This window comes from Oncorhynchus mykiss, chromosome 2, assembly GCF_013265735.2.
Source record: "Oncorhynchus mykiss isolate Arlee chromosome 2, USDA_OmykA_1.1, whole genome shotgun sequence".
Lineage (NCBI taxonomy): Eukaryota > Metazoa > Chordata > Actinopteri > Salmoniformes > Salmonidae > Oncorhynchus > Oncorhynchus mykiss.
In genome coordinates this window covers 25,289,558-25,304,134 of record NC_048566.1, presented here as the reverse complement: position 1 = coordinate 25,304,134, position 14,577 = coordinate 25,289,558, and the positions used below count along the sequence as shown (strand labels likewise).

Here is a 14,577-nt window from a genome sequence, read left to right as displayed (position 1 = left end):
ACCTGACAGAGCTTGAGAGGATCTGCAGAGAAGAATGGGAGAAACTCCCAAATACAGGTGTGCCTGTAGCGTCATACCCAAGAAGATTCAACGCTGTAATCACTGCCAAAAGCACTTCAACAAAGTACTGAGTAAAGGGTCTAAATACTTACGTAAATATGATATCAGTTTTTATTTTTAATACATTTGCAAAAGTGTCTAAAAAACATTTTTTGCTTTGTCATTATGGGGTATTGCGTGTATTTACATGAGGGGGAAAAAACGATTTAATCTATTTTAGAATGAGGCTGTAACGTAACAAAATGTGGAAAAATTCAAGGGGTCTGAATAGTTTCTGACTGCACTGTAAATACATTAGATATCTGTATAACATTCAGCACAGACAGTGGTGTTAGTTATGCCTTTTGTATTACTATTGCCACTACACTGTTAATATATCACAGATAGAAAATTCTAGTTCTGAGGACTGGGAGATAGTAACTGTAGGAGAGCAAAACAAACCTAACTCACACAAGTGGTGTGCACATCTCAGGTGGAAGGAGTCACAGCTATGGACATGGTGATAGAGCGTCTTCTCTATAAGATCCTGGGGCTCATAGCCTGTCAGCTCAGCTACCCTGGGACATACACAATATTAAATACACACGCTCAGAATTACTGATACATATGCATACAGAACGTACCCAATTTCTGCATCTTCCTCATTATTTCAGATGTGTATGACTACTCATGCATCTATGTAGTGTTTATGAAGACGTTATGAATGCTCAACAAAGCCGTTAGAAGTTGTTTAAAGTGGAACCTTAGGTATTTGGGACCACTAAGCATCTCCAGTGTGTGAGTTGGGTTAAATGTTGTATTTACCTGGAGTCGAGGAAGATGAGCTTCATATCAAGGCTGGCTCTGAACATGAACATGTTGCTGTGTAGTTTGATTTCAGTGACAGCGCTAGGGGGTAGAGAGTGGCCCACCGCCACCAAGCCCACGTTCTGATAGCAGCCATCAAATGGAGACATGTCCAGGCTGTACTGACGGATCTTTAGGTACCCGCTGCAGTGGATCACCTGACAGAATTGTACACACAAATATGCATGAAGGCCTACAATATATATAAGAATACACATATGGAAATATGTATTCAATCAGTTTAGAGGTATTGCAAGAGATTTCTGTTATTACGGACTGCATGGGAACGGAGAGTTTCTAGCAGGGCTAAAACTACAGTTTGAAGGATTTTTCAAAAACCAAGTGCAGTTTGCCAGAGAAGTTTAAAATATAGGCTTCAATTATAAAGACCCTGTGCCAACTATCAACAATTCAGTCACACCATCAACATAAACTGGAATGGCTGAATATAATCGAACAACTTTGACACTGAGAAAGATGGCAGCAACATAGGCCTACCTTGTATCCACCACATGTCAGACCAGCATTTCTTTTCGCTAGGACGCATTTCATTCTCAAAAAGAATGAACGTTCCATTTCATATTCTTCAAAGACAGAGAGAAAACGCAATCAAAGACGACCATATAATGTAAATACCATGACACGTGATTCAGTGCTCAGTCAGTCAATCAACATAGCATACACAGGCTACCATACCTTGGACAAAGTGCGAGTGGCAGGGTTGGTGAGCTGTCAGCACGGCTGTCATTTCGTCGTGGTCAGCGGGGTGGATGTACTCGTAAATACTATTTCCGGTCAGCTCTACCTGTTAAAATACACGTTTAGTCATTGTTTTCAAGAAACGTAAAACATAGCCTATAGTCCTATGTCTACTGTAGCACAAAGTACACGGATCGATTTAAATCGAATGCAAAATAAAGCAATCAATTTAATCGAAATAAAGACGGATTGTGCAGCAGCCTACCTGTGATAAGCCCAAATGGACCGATGCTGTTTCAGAAATGTACATTACTTTCCCGTCAGGAGCAACCACAAAAATGAACCCGTCCAACGTCTGAAAAATAAATGTAATTAATATATTAATTAGGTCAAATGTGGACAAAATGTGCGTGGATCTTTGCCTAGCTAGGCCTACATATTAATGCTACTATACAGGTTATTCGATTATTTAATTTCTCAAATTAATAATCAATCAATCTGTTGTCAATACAAAATAAGAAAAATACCAGAGACACGTCTATGACAGCATCGTAGCATTGTGTTTTTTTTATCGGTTGACTATCAAAAAGGTTGTTACCAATTAGCATAATAATAATAATAACATTTTGTTCAATGTATCCAAATTCATTATCTTGAAATTATTAATAACTTTGAAATTATCAATAGAAACACACTAATAATGTCTGCATACTTATTAATATCATTATTATAGTCTAGAACTTCGACTATACTATAACTACTAGGCCATGGTACTTTTGCTGTGTTGCATTTAGTGTTGTTACGATCATGTAGGAACGAACCCTTGTTAACTAGAGACTCCTGGAGGAGAGAAGAGAGGCGCAGCGCGTGACTATGAATGCGTTGAAGATATTTCCAGATTTATATCCACAAGAATGAGAGCAGCAGGAGGGAGATGTGAGGAAGAAAATCACTCTCCCTTTAAAATATGGATATGGCGACAACTGCTGCTGTCACGTGGGATAATGATGATAATAATAATAATAATACAATAAAAAAATAAGTCATCTGTACAGAATTTACAATAATAAAAACACTTTACCATTCGACATTTTTTTTTACATTTCTATTATATTCCAAAGATAAAAATGGCGTTCATAATTCAAATAAGTCTGCACCTGTAGGATATGTGATCCCACCTGTAACAGATGTGATCCCAGCTCTCGCCCAACATTATCCAGAGATCTAGTCCGACTCACGTGGCCCCAGGACTCTCCCAGCCCTGCAACACACATGGGAAAATAAGTGAATATCAGTTTGTATTTTAGAATGAATGTACATAAGTTAAATAAAATCGACAAAATAATAAAAGCGACATAATAATACTCATCATCATAACAGAGAGGATGCCTTTGAGATGCATTATTCATTTTCGACGTAATTGTGTAAATGTAATAATATGGCTATCAGCGTTAAAATCAATTATTTTAGTGTGAATAATAATATTCATATTCACACTTGAAATAAATATAATGTTTGGGTATATATTTAAAAACCTAATATTATTCGTTCAGTTGAGCACACCTGATTTCACAGCGATGACTGGACTGTAAACAGGTTGGCAAGACATTGGACGTGCAAATCTCCTCCACCGCACACCTGCGCGGTGGTTTACCGGGTCAGGGACTCTTATTTGCTTTATCGAATTTTGTTGGTTCCTTCGGGTGTGCGGTGGAGGAGATTGCAATGCAAATTCCATACGAAAACAAACACGTGCCCGTGCAAAGATCACAACAACAACAAAAACGTTTCGCATTTTAATATTAACCAAAAAATGCACTTCACGTTTACACAACTGAAACAAACAAATTACTCCTTAACCACAACTCAAATATGCAGCTTCTTCACTACAGGAGCTGGACCGACCATTCAGTGTCATATGGAAAATCATATATTATTCGATAGACAATGATTTAATCTAAATCTCTTAACCGTTAGCATTTTATATCTTTCTGATGAATGACTATCACCGATAGACCTATAGGCCTACTGGCAATAACGTAACATGTGGAAGCTTGTTGGGGGGAAAACTATAATCATACTGGGCCCGTTTTTAGTGTGTCAATACGTCACGTTTTAAGCTAATTACAAGTAAGCAGGGCCATATGTACCACTAGGTACCAAAACCACAAAGTCAAAATTGTCTATATTGTAAAAATGTATGAAAAAAATACATTAGTTGTATTGGTCTTAATTTAAGGTTGGGATTAGGCATAAGGTTAGCAGTGTGGTTAAGATAAGGGTTAGATTTAAAATCACATTTTAAAACATGTATAATTGTACAAATAGGCTGTGGTAACTAGTGATGACCCCATAGGTGGGACTGTCTGTTCCTCTCCGCGCCATGGTAATCTGTGTGGGAGCTCGAGCTGGGGCCTTTAGGTTCTCGCACTTGACCTACCGCAGGGAATTAGGCTCTCTTCGACATCAACGCGCGCTTAAGATAATCACCAAATTGGGCATTACATTCAGAAATAGGATCTAAAGATACTCCTGCGACATGAAGTGCTCCAAACCGAACAAAAGTAGGCCTACATTTCAAACAAAAGAGGCGTTAGCGACGACTCAAAGATTAGTCTGGAGAGCTCTGTCCTGAAAGAGTGTTCAATTGCTCGCATGCATGGCTAGAAAATTGTATTCGTCTCCTATAAAATTGCAGTTGAAAAAGCTCCCAGTTTCTCTGAGCTCAATTTGTTATTTTGCTCACGTGCGCGTCTACAACAGATTTAGATCATTATTTACACGGGCCTCTTAGAAGAAGCATACTATGTTTTGTAGGTCTACACACACATATATCGTGTTCCGTTAATTGTGCAGGTTTCAACAAGGTATATGAATACAAAAAGCTTAAAAATCCTTCCAAGAAATGGGCTAGGCCTAATAATGTCTATATTGGAATTATGATTTTAATATAGCCTTTTTTTGCGTCAGTAACGCCTGATAAACCAGACACATGGTTTGCTGTTATGATTATTTAATGCCAAAACATTTTCTTGAACCAAATAAAATGTGAGGTGGCCCAAATACGCATTGTACGTCTGTTTGTGTTTTCGATTGATCTAACAGCGGCGGAAGACTTCAGAAAAACAAACGCATCAACACGTCTCTCCCGCTCTCTCTCTGATGTGACTTGTAATTCAACTCGGTGGGACCACATGGGGTGGAGCAAAGGTTATTGACTGCTCGCTGTCAATAAAGGCCATAAAACCCTCTCACCTCTATACATTTTCATATAATCTTTTACTGGCGAATACTCGGAACACTTTCTTTGCAATACACGCGGTCACTTTCCGGGCCTAATTCGACGTTGTGTTATGTGTTTCAAGGCGATTTGTTTTGCACTCCTTGCAGCAGTGTGTGTTTGGACAGCCCTTTAAAACAGCAGAGGCAATTTAATGAGGAACGCACATGGCTCGCAATACGGATCGTAAAACGCATCAGTGACAGGACCCTCCTAAACTGAGTATACAGAATATTCCCCGATACAGCCACTACCCCCCCCCCCCCCCTCCCTTTGAGACTGTAGCTTCAATTATTCATCAGTTTATTTTACCATATGCTTGTGCTGGGAAACGACCGCATGCTTTGTTTCCTTATCAAGTGTGGAAACCGTGCGCGGTAGCCTATTAAAACGGCGATTAAAAAAAACGAATTAAGCATAGGTCTGTCAGAATTTCCTCATCATTATATTCACCCAGACAAACTGTGACTGAAATGAGCTTCTGGTAACACTAGATAGACTATTTCTGGTTTACATTTTTTTCTACTCTCCTCTTTTGTCACTATTAAAGAGTAGGCGGGCCTATCTATAACGAGCTTAAATTGATAACCTATGATAGCCTTTAGCCTACACTGTTACGGAAAACTGACATTTTAGGTATTATCAACAGTAAAAATTAAAAAACGTATATTTGGAGCGCCAAAACCTTTTAACCACCAGTGGGTGCATGGCAGGCTTATTGTTGTTTCTGGCTCATTAACATATGTTGAGGAAGCTATGAGAGGCTATATGTGTTGCACCCCTGAATTCTGCACCAATTTAACTTCAATGGTGATCATGGCTCATCGATTGAAAATGCATTGGGGGCAGATTGGAGTGGCCAGATTTTGGTGATTTTCACTAGATGTAATCGAAAGTAGGGTCCTTTGGAGAAATAATTGTTGACATATATTTGACATTTGTATCTTAAAGCATGATTGAGAAATAATTAATTGAAGTTGGAATATTTCTGACATTTGTCTTAGCCAGGCCTCCTTTTAGACTCCATAATGTTTCATCTGTAGGTGCTACAAAGCAAAGATTGGTGTCATATGAAGCTTTACTGTTAGCTCTGTGATATCAGCTATTTATTTTTTATAAAAATGTATAACAAATGTATTAATATTGAAAAATAAACATGAACATTGAAAATGTAGGTTACCAATTTGGATTTGGCTAATTTCTCTATATATGGCTGAACATAATATAGTCTACAGGCTATCAAAGTTCCAGAGTGGGATCTCTGCTACTTTTAGAGTAATTTGTAAGTATTATCAATGAGGGAATGTGAAAATGGATTCAAAATGGTCGCCCTCTGCTGGTGATTTGCAGGATGTGCAATGATGCAAGTAAAAGGAGGGCTGCGATTGGCTACAATGCCTACTTTGTCAATTTCACTGTATAAAATGGTCCATAAATGTAAAACTAACACTATGGAATTTTGATATGCCTGTAGAGTAGGTAGATCTATATAGGCCTATATTGAAAAAAATAATAATAATCTAAAATGTTAAATTGTTATAAATTAATGTAATAAAATTGTCATTGAAATCAAAATACTACTATTATCACAGAGCAAGTGGCAAAGCTTCATATGAAACCAATTTCTGCTTTGTAGCACCTACAGATGAAACATTATAGAGCCTTAAAGAAGGCCTGGGAAGGTCGAAAATGTCACAAATATTCGACATTCAAGTCTTTATTTCTCAATTATGCTATAATATACAAATGTCAAATATATGTCAACAATTCTTCCTCCAAAGGACCCTTCTACGGATTCAATTTCGTGAAAATTCCCCAAATCAGGGTATATTTTTGTTTTTAGTTCGTGAGGAATCCCCCAATTTGAAGTAGATGTATAGTGTAAACCAGATATGCGGTCCTTCCGCAACTCAGTAAAACACTGATGAAGATAAAAATAACTGTAGACGAGATATGACACTTGTCACAATGTCAAAACAACCAATCGCCTGTGCTTATGGAATTTGTCAAATAGAATTTAGATGAAATATGTTCCACTTCTTATACTGACTGCATTAACATTATTGATATGATAATATCTACGGGTACGCCCAAGACGCCTGTGCATGCGATGAATCGTTGATCACCTGCAACGTCATACATAGGTTAGGCCTATAGGCCTAAAAACAACATTCGACACAGGGGGGATCGATTTTAAGCAAAATCCACAATCCATATACTCTCGTGCATTTTTTTGTTTGTTGTGTGTGTGTCTTAACAGCCTGAGCTTGAGAAGTCATTCTTGAGAAGTCGCTTCTTTTCTTTCCCTCAGTGTTACAAGGCCCCCATATGTTCGTAAGGATCAGACCGCTAGTCGCTCGGGTGACGCTAATTGGCGCGGCTCTGTAGCGGTCACGCAGAACAGGGGCCCGTTGAGACCGCGGGGAGAAGGTGGCAAATGACGGCTAATCGTCTTCCAGGGGCATCATGGTCGCCTGACTCTGAAAGGGGACTACACGTGTATAAATATAAAAATACACGCACAGTGTATTCTTCACAGACAAAGAGGTGTGTACAACGGTCAGTTATCCATTTATGCGCGCACACTACTTATTTCACAGGACATTGTGTGCATAAAGTTGCCATCTTTAGGCTACTTAGGCATGAATCAAGTTTGTTTTGGAAAAACATGGTAGATTTTGATAGAATAAATTCAAATGAATTGTATTTTTAGTCCTAGTTAATAATATTGCCACAATTTCGAAAGGCCTACAAAAGTTATCTTAAATCCGTATGTCATTTTGACTCTCTCTCGGACTGCTTATATTTGACAATATATAACCAACTAAAATATAGAACTATTCCATATATCAGTATGGGAAATAAAATAGGTAAATAAAAGTATTCCCTTCACATGTAACAGTGGAGAGATTATTGAATGGAATTTAATTGGGCCTAACGAGGTATGTTATGCAACATATAGCTTGATTTAGATTCATGTAGGCCTACACCTCTCCCATACGTAAACACAGTAATTACTGTAGTCTTATTGATTCCCCAATGATTCGTGTAAATGAGGAGAAGTGGCAGCACAGGCGTTTTGCAGAATGAGAGCAGAATAAAAACGTTAATAACATGACATGATTCATCATTATAAGACATAATTATAATATAACACATTACACATGTATATCAGTTAATAGATGAGGCAACAAAGTAATTTGATAATATGTGGCAACATTTGGAATTATGATTGAATTATTAGCCTTGCATAAGAACATGAATATCTAGCATCAAAATAAAAACAAAAAGCGTAACTGTAACACAAAAATAATTTTAAATATACCAATAACACTTAAGATAACATCAATATAAACGTTGGTTGTTATAATAGCCCAATAATAATCATCATAATGTAACAACGTTTAATGTAATAATATGAGAACCTTACCTTCAGGAAAAACAATTCTCATTTTCAAGTAACTTGTTGTGAGTCGAATAATTGAAGCTTTATCAAGTTGAGACGTGATAGCAGAAGGTAAAGGCAATAGTTTGGCCAGCTCATAGAATTCACTATTTTCCTTTTCCCGTCGAGTCCGGGCAGCATTTTTCGATTTTTCTTTCATTTTCAAATAATTCTATTTTCTTCGACCTTGGCGTGAATTCACCAAACAATAAAAGTCAGTCAACATACAGATCTCAATTCTATATCATTTTACTGCTTTGACTCCCATGCATTCTGTTTTACGCGCCGGCTCTTCACGAACTGTATTTCTCTGGCGCGGATAACTTGTGTGGTGCGTCAAGATAACACTGTAGCGGCTCGGTTCTCCTTCCTGACTAAATCCAGAAATAAAATATGAACATTCCCATGTTACTTCCAGGATAGATTAAGATGGCGAAGAAGGATCTGAGTATCCTGTATATTATGAGGAGTAATCGGCCATAGCTCCAGATTCATTGTACATGACATCCACTTGGGCCCAACATCTCTGTGAGGAGTTCAGGTCCTTCACACCGTTGCCGAAGATATCATGTCCTTCTGAAGAAAAATAATAATAATATGCGAGAATACATTAACACTTTGAACCTAATATTGTTCAAATAGGCATAGGCCAACTGATGTAAAATGGTGATTTACATACGTTCAATTGCACCAGATAGGCCTTGTAAAATGTGAACATCACACTTGTGGTGACCATTGATTGCAATGCGCATTACGCACCAATTAGGTTGGTTTACTAAACTTTAGTAATTAGCCTAGAGACAGAGTGCCAATACGCACACTCATTTTATTAGTCTATAATGACTGTATCTTCGTTTCAAGGCAGTGTCAGATACAGTAATCGAAACATGCTAGATTATCAACCTACCTCGGAGCACGGATTACAACCAAACCCAACTTTTTTTCCAGAAATCTGCAGCAATATTACCTCTTCTCACTTCTGTTCTTATGTCCTAGTTTCCCCGAAAATCCTCAGTAGAACTTCAACTACGACAGCAGAGGCACACTAGACTTCCCTCATCTCTGCTTTATGGATGCGAGTGTATCAAAAATAATTTACAAACCCTCCTCTGTTTTTAACTCTATCTCCCTATTTCTCCCGTAGAATCTGAGAACAGCCCACCCCCGCGTTTCTACCAGCCAGCCTGTCCCTCATTGGGCAGTAAGTAGTCTGTTCCATTTCCCTATTGGGCATTATTATTATAAACGTGTCAGTGCTCGATGTGAATCCGGGATTTGCTCGTATAGATCCTCACCTCTAGCCTTGTTGAAATCATCCTGGGACACTATAGAGAGCCATACGGCTCATGTTATTCGTTTATTAGGTAGGCTTATACGTTGATATATACACTTTTTTTTTTATAGCGATACATTGTTTTAGATACTTGTTTTAATGCTGTGTGACGCAAGTTTAGCATATAGGGCTAGTCGTTTAACGTTATCTTCTGATTCTCCAGATTAAAATTAAAGCTTTCATATTTGATAGGAATGATAAGGAAATCGAGGCTACGTTTAGGGCTATGGATGAATAAATTAGTAGGTTAATAACCAAAAAGTATAAACACGGTTATGGTAAAATTTCAAAATGTCAAGTGGTTCAAAAATGTAGGTATGCAAAATGTTTTTCAAATGTAATATCTCGGGGATAGCAGGTTAGATGACCATGCACTATAGATGGACTTCAATTCCATGACATAACCTGATGTATGTTGATAGACCAGTGCCACAACGCATTTAGTCCGCGGAGCTTATTCAATTGATGCAGTTGATAAACTGCCAAACGAGATGGCAGATATTGAAACGCTAGAGGTCTAGCGCATATAGGGTACATTTTACGCAATACAGATTAATAATGTACGTTTGTGATATTTAATAAAATGGCAAAAGTTGCAATATTGAAGTGATTCTTTGTTGAAAATATAGGCCTATAAAACGGGAAAAGATAGGCCTAGATTATATATCGACGGGACACTTTTCACGCCATTTCGATACCTAGTGATTTTCATATGAGGTTAGGTGAGTATTTTCGCTTACCCCTAACAACCATTTTCCTAACCTCAGCCTCCTTACCTGCTACGAAAATGTCACTTCAGTATCAAAGTGGCGTGAAAAGAGTGTTTCCCATATGTCAACCTTTCCGTTTAATTTCCGATAAAACAGACAATTGCACAAAATAAAATCGCTTATGACTAACGGCAAAATATTTAATTATAGCCACAGCAGTTAATATACAAAATAATAATTAGTTAATGCATTGTAACCCAGGGTTAAACAACTAAGCCTATGCGAAATAAATTTGGAACGTAATATACCGTTTTTTTCTCTGATGTGGACACCATATTGGGATAAGTCAACGGAAAGACAAGTGTGCCCTTGCCCATGCACTCTCTCTCTCCCACCCCATCCACACTCTTCTAGTATTTCTCTCATCATGTTTTGTGTTCGTATTTCTTTCACTTCGACACGGCCCCCTGGATGATAAGATATCGCCTGCGGCGCGCGGGGAAGAAAAATAACCCAGGATGCGGTGCATGCACGGAATAGTTGACGCCAGTTTAACCTTAAAAAAACAACAAACAAAAAACTACTAATTAGACTGCAAATATCTGTGGAAAAGAGAACAATAGAAAATAGTCGAGCTTATTAAGTCCCCAGGATGGACTCAAAATGATGCCACACAGTAAAACATCTACCTAGGCTACCTCCACTGGGTAGGCATTATTAGCCTAACATGACGAAATTCACAGTAACATTTCCCCCTGTCATTGATGTCCTTAATCGAGAGTAAGGTGGTATGCCTCAAGTCAGGCAATCTAACGACGTTTCGTCTAAATGGCTACACACAGAGATAGCCTACATTTCACTGTGAAATTAACAGAAAAGATCATTCTTAAAGAGTCAAAGCAGGGGTTCTACTAAGATAACACGACTCTGACTAACATAACATGTTTTAAGATGGTCATACCAAGGATCATTTAGCTTTGGTTAGGGATTTTAAGACCCCTTTAGGTAGGCTAATAACAAAAAGAGTATTTACTCACTTGATGAAACATTGGATTTGGCCTTACTGCTATTAGCTTATAGAAAAGCATTGAATAACAGATTCATACATGAAAAAAACGATTATCAAAAAGTTAATCAAAGTCATGTGTATTTTAAAGTGTCTGTCCTATATATGATAGATTAAAGATCAGGAAATATATATATTTTAACACATATTTTTTAAATAAAAAAAACAAACATTTTGGGCCCTAAACTATTTAGATCAATTTGGTACTGGGCTACCTTCAGATGAGTCTTGTGAGGCTTGTAGGTGTCCAAGAGCAAAACATGTGTGTGTTCATGATAGCCTCACCTTTCTATAGAGGGGTCATTGGGCTACACACTAACTGATAATACAGATGAAAGTTGGAAGATCAGTGGTAAGACTTCAGATGAGTTCCATGAAGCGACACTTGTGGGGGATAGTAGAGAAAAACGGAGAACAAATTGATTTGTAGACCAAACCGTTAGGATGATAGAGACGTCTTTGTGAGATGTCTCATGATCTGACAAACACAGCTGAGCTCGACCACCTTCCACCACAGATGCAGAAGGCCGCCATTGGCCAATGCAGTAGATTGAGACGCAGCCCATGCAAAAATATCAGATATAAACAGATACCTCTAGCTAGCTTAAACAGAAGGATTTTGATGAGGATTTTTTCATTATGCTAATTAATTAGATTAGACTATAGTTTTTAACTCGAAAATGTGGATGATCACATTAGGCACTGCTAGGCTAATATCCATAACTAACCTTAATGCAGTAGGCTACACTACCAAACAACCTACACCTATAATAAAATACAGGTCTAGCACTGAGCCCTGCACAGCCCACTATTTAGCTATATGGCCTACTCAGATGAAAATCATCAAATTACATTGGAGTCCCTGTCACACTTGGGCTATAAAGTAACAATTATATTCGTATTGAATTAAGCTCAAATATGGGATACCCTACATAGACTGAAAAAAAGTAGCTTATGCTATTTTTTTGCAGAGACATAGGGAATGCATTCCTATGGTTTAATTCCCATACAATAGGCCTATTAGCATTCTGCAAATCTGGATCCAATAGTGAAGAGGTGGAAATATGGCGATCACGTGGTGAACCTGACCACGACAGGAGAGGAGAGTCCAGCGCAGGGGTGTAAGTACACATCTAAATGATGCTCACCACAATCACTACCAAATACATTAAACTGTTTGACATGTTTATTTGACCCATGTCTGACCGACAGTTGTTCTTTAGGACCATATTCAGATGAAACCTTAGCAGAGGAAAATGGCCCCAGTGATAGACTGTATCCTATAGAAATGACATGGTGGTGGAACCAGACAGAGTGTCAGTAGAGAAAGTATTTGCACATGCGGTGTAGTTTGAGATGAAATGGTGTGCTTTTTATATAAGGAGGTTTTATTGGTAATTATTTGCATGATATGTCTTTTGGCATTGATAGTAAGTGTAATATATATAACATAACAATATATAGTTCACTATCTCAAAGTTAAAAACCCCCCAAATTATTTCAAGACTTTTCAAACCAAGCAAAAGTATTTTTCAAAAGTCATTATATTCTATCAACAGAGAAGTTACATCTGCTTCGATTGATTGGACAATCCAAAAATCAGAACAAAGACGCAGCTGAATTTGTCTCATAAGTTTGGTTCTAAAATATAGTTGTCAGCTCTCCCAAGAAAATAAACACAGTTACAACATAGTAATGAATGAAACAATTTGAGACACCTTTACACATTTACCTCTATGTATTATGGTTCTGTTCTTCTGTTCCTTGTATGACTGTCTACGTCAGTTTGATCAGCTTCTATAGATGAATCTTCCACAAAGAAAGAGGAGGAAGAAGGAGGAAAGGAGGAGGCAACTAAGGTTTGTGGAGGTGGGGGGCAGTACCTGTAGCCCCACAGCACTACAGGGAAGCATGTTTCACACACCTGCACAGAATTCCAGTTCCACCCCGCCAGCCTAAATAAACTAAACTCTCCGGGAGCAGCTTTTCCCTGTTGGACACAGTGATGCCACGTTTTTCCTGCAGCTAACCACCACGCTTTGTGTTGCTCTCTCTTACTACTGTTATTCTTCATCTCAACAACGTCTCAATAAAATATGCCACCCCTCCCCCACTCTCAGTCCCTAAATCAACTGAGTAAAACAAGCCACCGTTTATCAGGTTTTATTTTTCTCAATACCCGTTCAAAAGTTGGTGGATTTGGGGAGTTTTAGATAGTAGACCAATGCCTGGAAATATAATTGACATAATATGACTGGGGAATGATATGATATACTGCAACAAAATAGGTATTCATTGTATTACACAATGTTGATGAGGTAACATCACAGCCCCGTCTTTCATGAGTATTTCTATTGACTGACTGATCATTGTACAGGAGGGTCCCATTAGGCCCAACAGTTTCTTATAGCCCATGACCCAGACTTTCCCTAGTTCCTTAACCCTGTATCCTCATTCCCTCCCTCTATATTACCAGACAGGCATGGAACCCTTTAAGGCACATGTGTCAAACTCATTCCACAGAAGGCAAAGTGGCTGAGGGTTTTTGTCTCATCCCTTGTCCTTGATTGATAAGGCCACTAATTAGTAAGGAACTCCCTTCACCTGGTTGTCAAGGTCTTAATTGAAAGGAAAAACCAAAAACCCGCACACACTAGGCCCTCCATGGAATGTGCTTGACATCCCTGCTTTAAGGCTAACCCCCAGTCACACAATCCCAACCATCACATCATCAGTGTAAACATACCGAACATTGGCGTCTAAAGACGCTCATGGCCATTGTCATTTGTATATGCTCATTTCAGTCACTGTCATCATGTCACTCATGATGACGTCATCATGTTGACGTATCACTTGACGGACATGCCTCCCATGGCCTCAGTGACTTCACTGTTGACCTGGGCAGCGATGCAGGCAGGGGTCACGTTGAGGTGGAGGTCATACTGCTGGTCCAGACCCAGGTAACTGTCACTCATCAAGTATAGCGTGTAGATACACCTGGAGGGAGAGGAGAGGGTCACTAGGGGAAGTAAGAGTTTGTGGTGGGATATATATCAATGAATCAAACTTTATTATAAAGCCCTTTCACACCGGCAGCTGTCCCAAAATGCCTAAAGTAACCGGGCTTAGACACCAAAT

The 14,577-nt window shown here is 38.5% G+C and overlaps 2 protein-coding genes across 6 annotated transcripts in view; both read right to left on the bottom strand.

Annotated features, from left to right (window-relative positions):
• The window catches only part of LOC110534548 (single-minded homolog 1-A-like), a 31,014-nt gene extending 21,522 nt beyond the window's left edge, over positions 1–9,492 (bottom strand). The window contains exons 1-8 of one of the 4 annotated variants that reach the window (XM_036943411.1): positions 9,238–9,492; positions 8,316–8,906; positions 2,763–2,866; positions 1,871–1,960; positions 1,603–1,711; positions 1,405–1,490; positions 865–1,064; positions 502–617 (exon numbers count right to left, since the gene is read on the bottom strand). In XM_036943411.1, coding sequence (XP_036799306.1) covers positions 502–617; positions 865–1,064; positions 1,405–1,490; positions 1,603–1,711; positions 1,871–1,960; positions 2,763–2,866; positions 8,316–8,490 — 880 coding nt within the window. In that variant the 5' untranslated portion in view covers positions 8,491–8,906; positions 9,238–9,492. The remainder of the gene's footprint in view (positions 1–501; positions 618–864; positions 1,065–1,404; positions 1,491–1,602; positions 1,712–1,870; positions 1,961–2,762; positions 2,867–8,315; positions 8,907–9,237) is intronic. The other 3 variants (XM_036943419.1, XM_036943429.1, XM_036943435.1) reach the window with 3 other exon arrangements.
• A 3,118-nt stretch (positions 9,493–12,610) lies between these two features.
• ascc3 (activating signal cointegrator 1 complex subunit 3) overlaps positions 12,611–14,577 on the bottom strand; it is a 140,509-nt gene continuing 138,542 nt past the window's right edge. For both annotated transcript variants that reach the window (XM_036943401.1, XM_036943397.1), the window contains exon 43: positions 12,611–14,436. In XM_036943401.1, the coding sequence (XP_036799296.1) occupies positions 14,289–14,436 (148 nt within the window). In that variant the 3' untranslated portion in view covers positions 12,611–14,288. The remainder of the gene's footprint in view (positions 14,437–14,577) is intronic.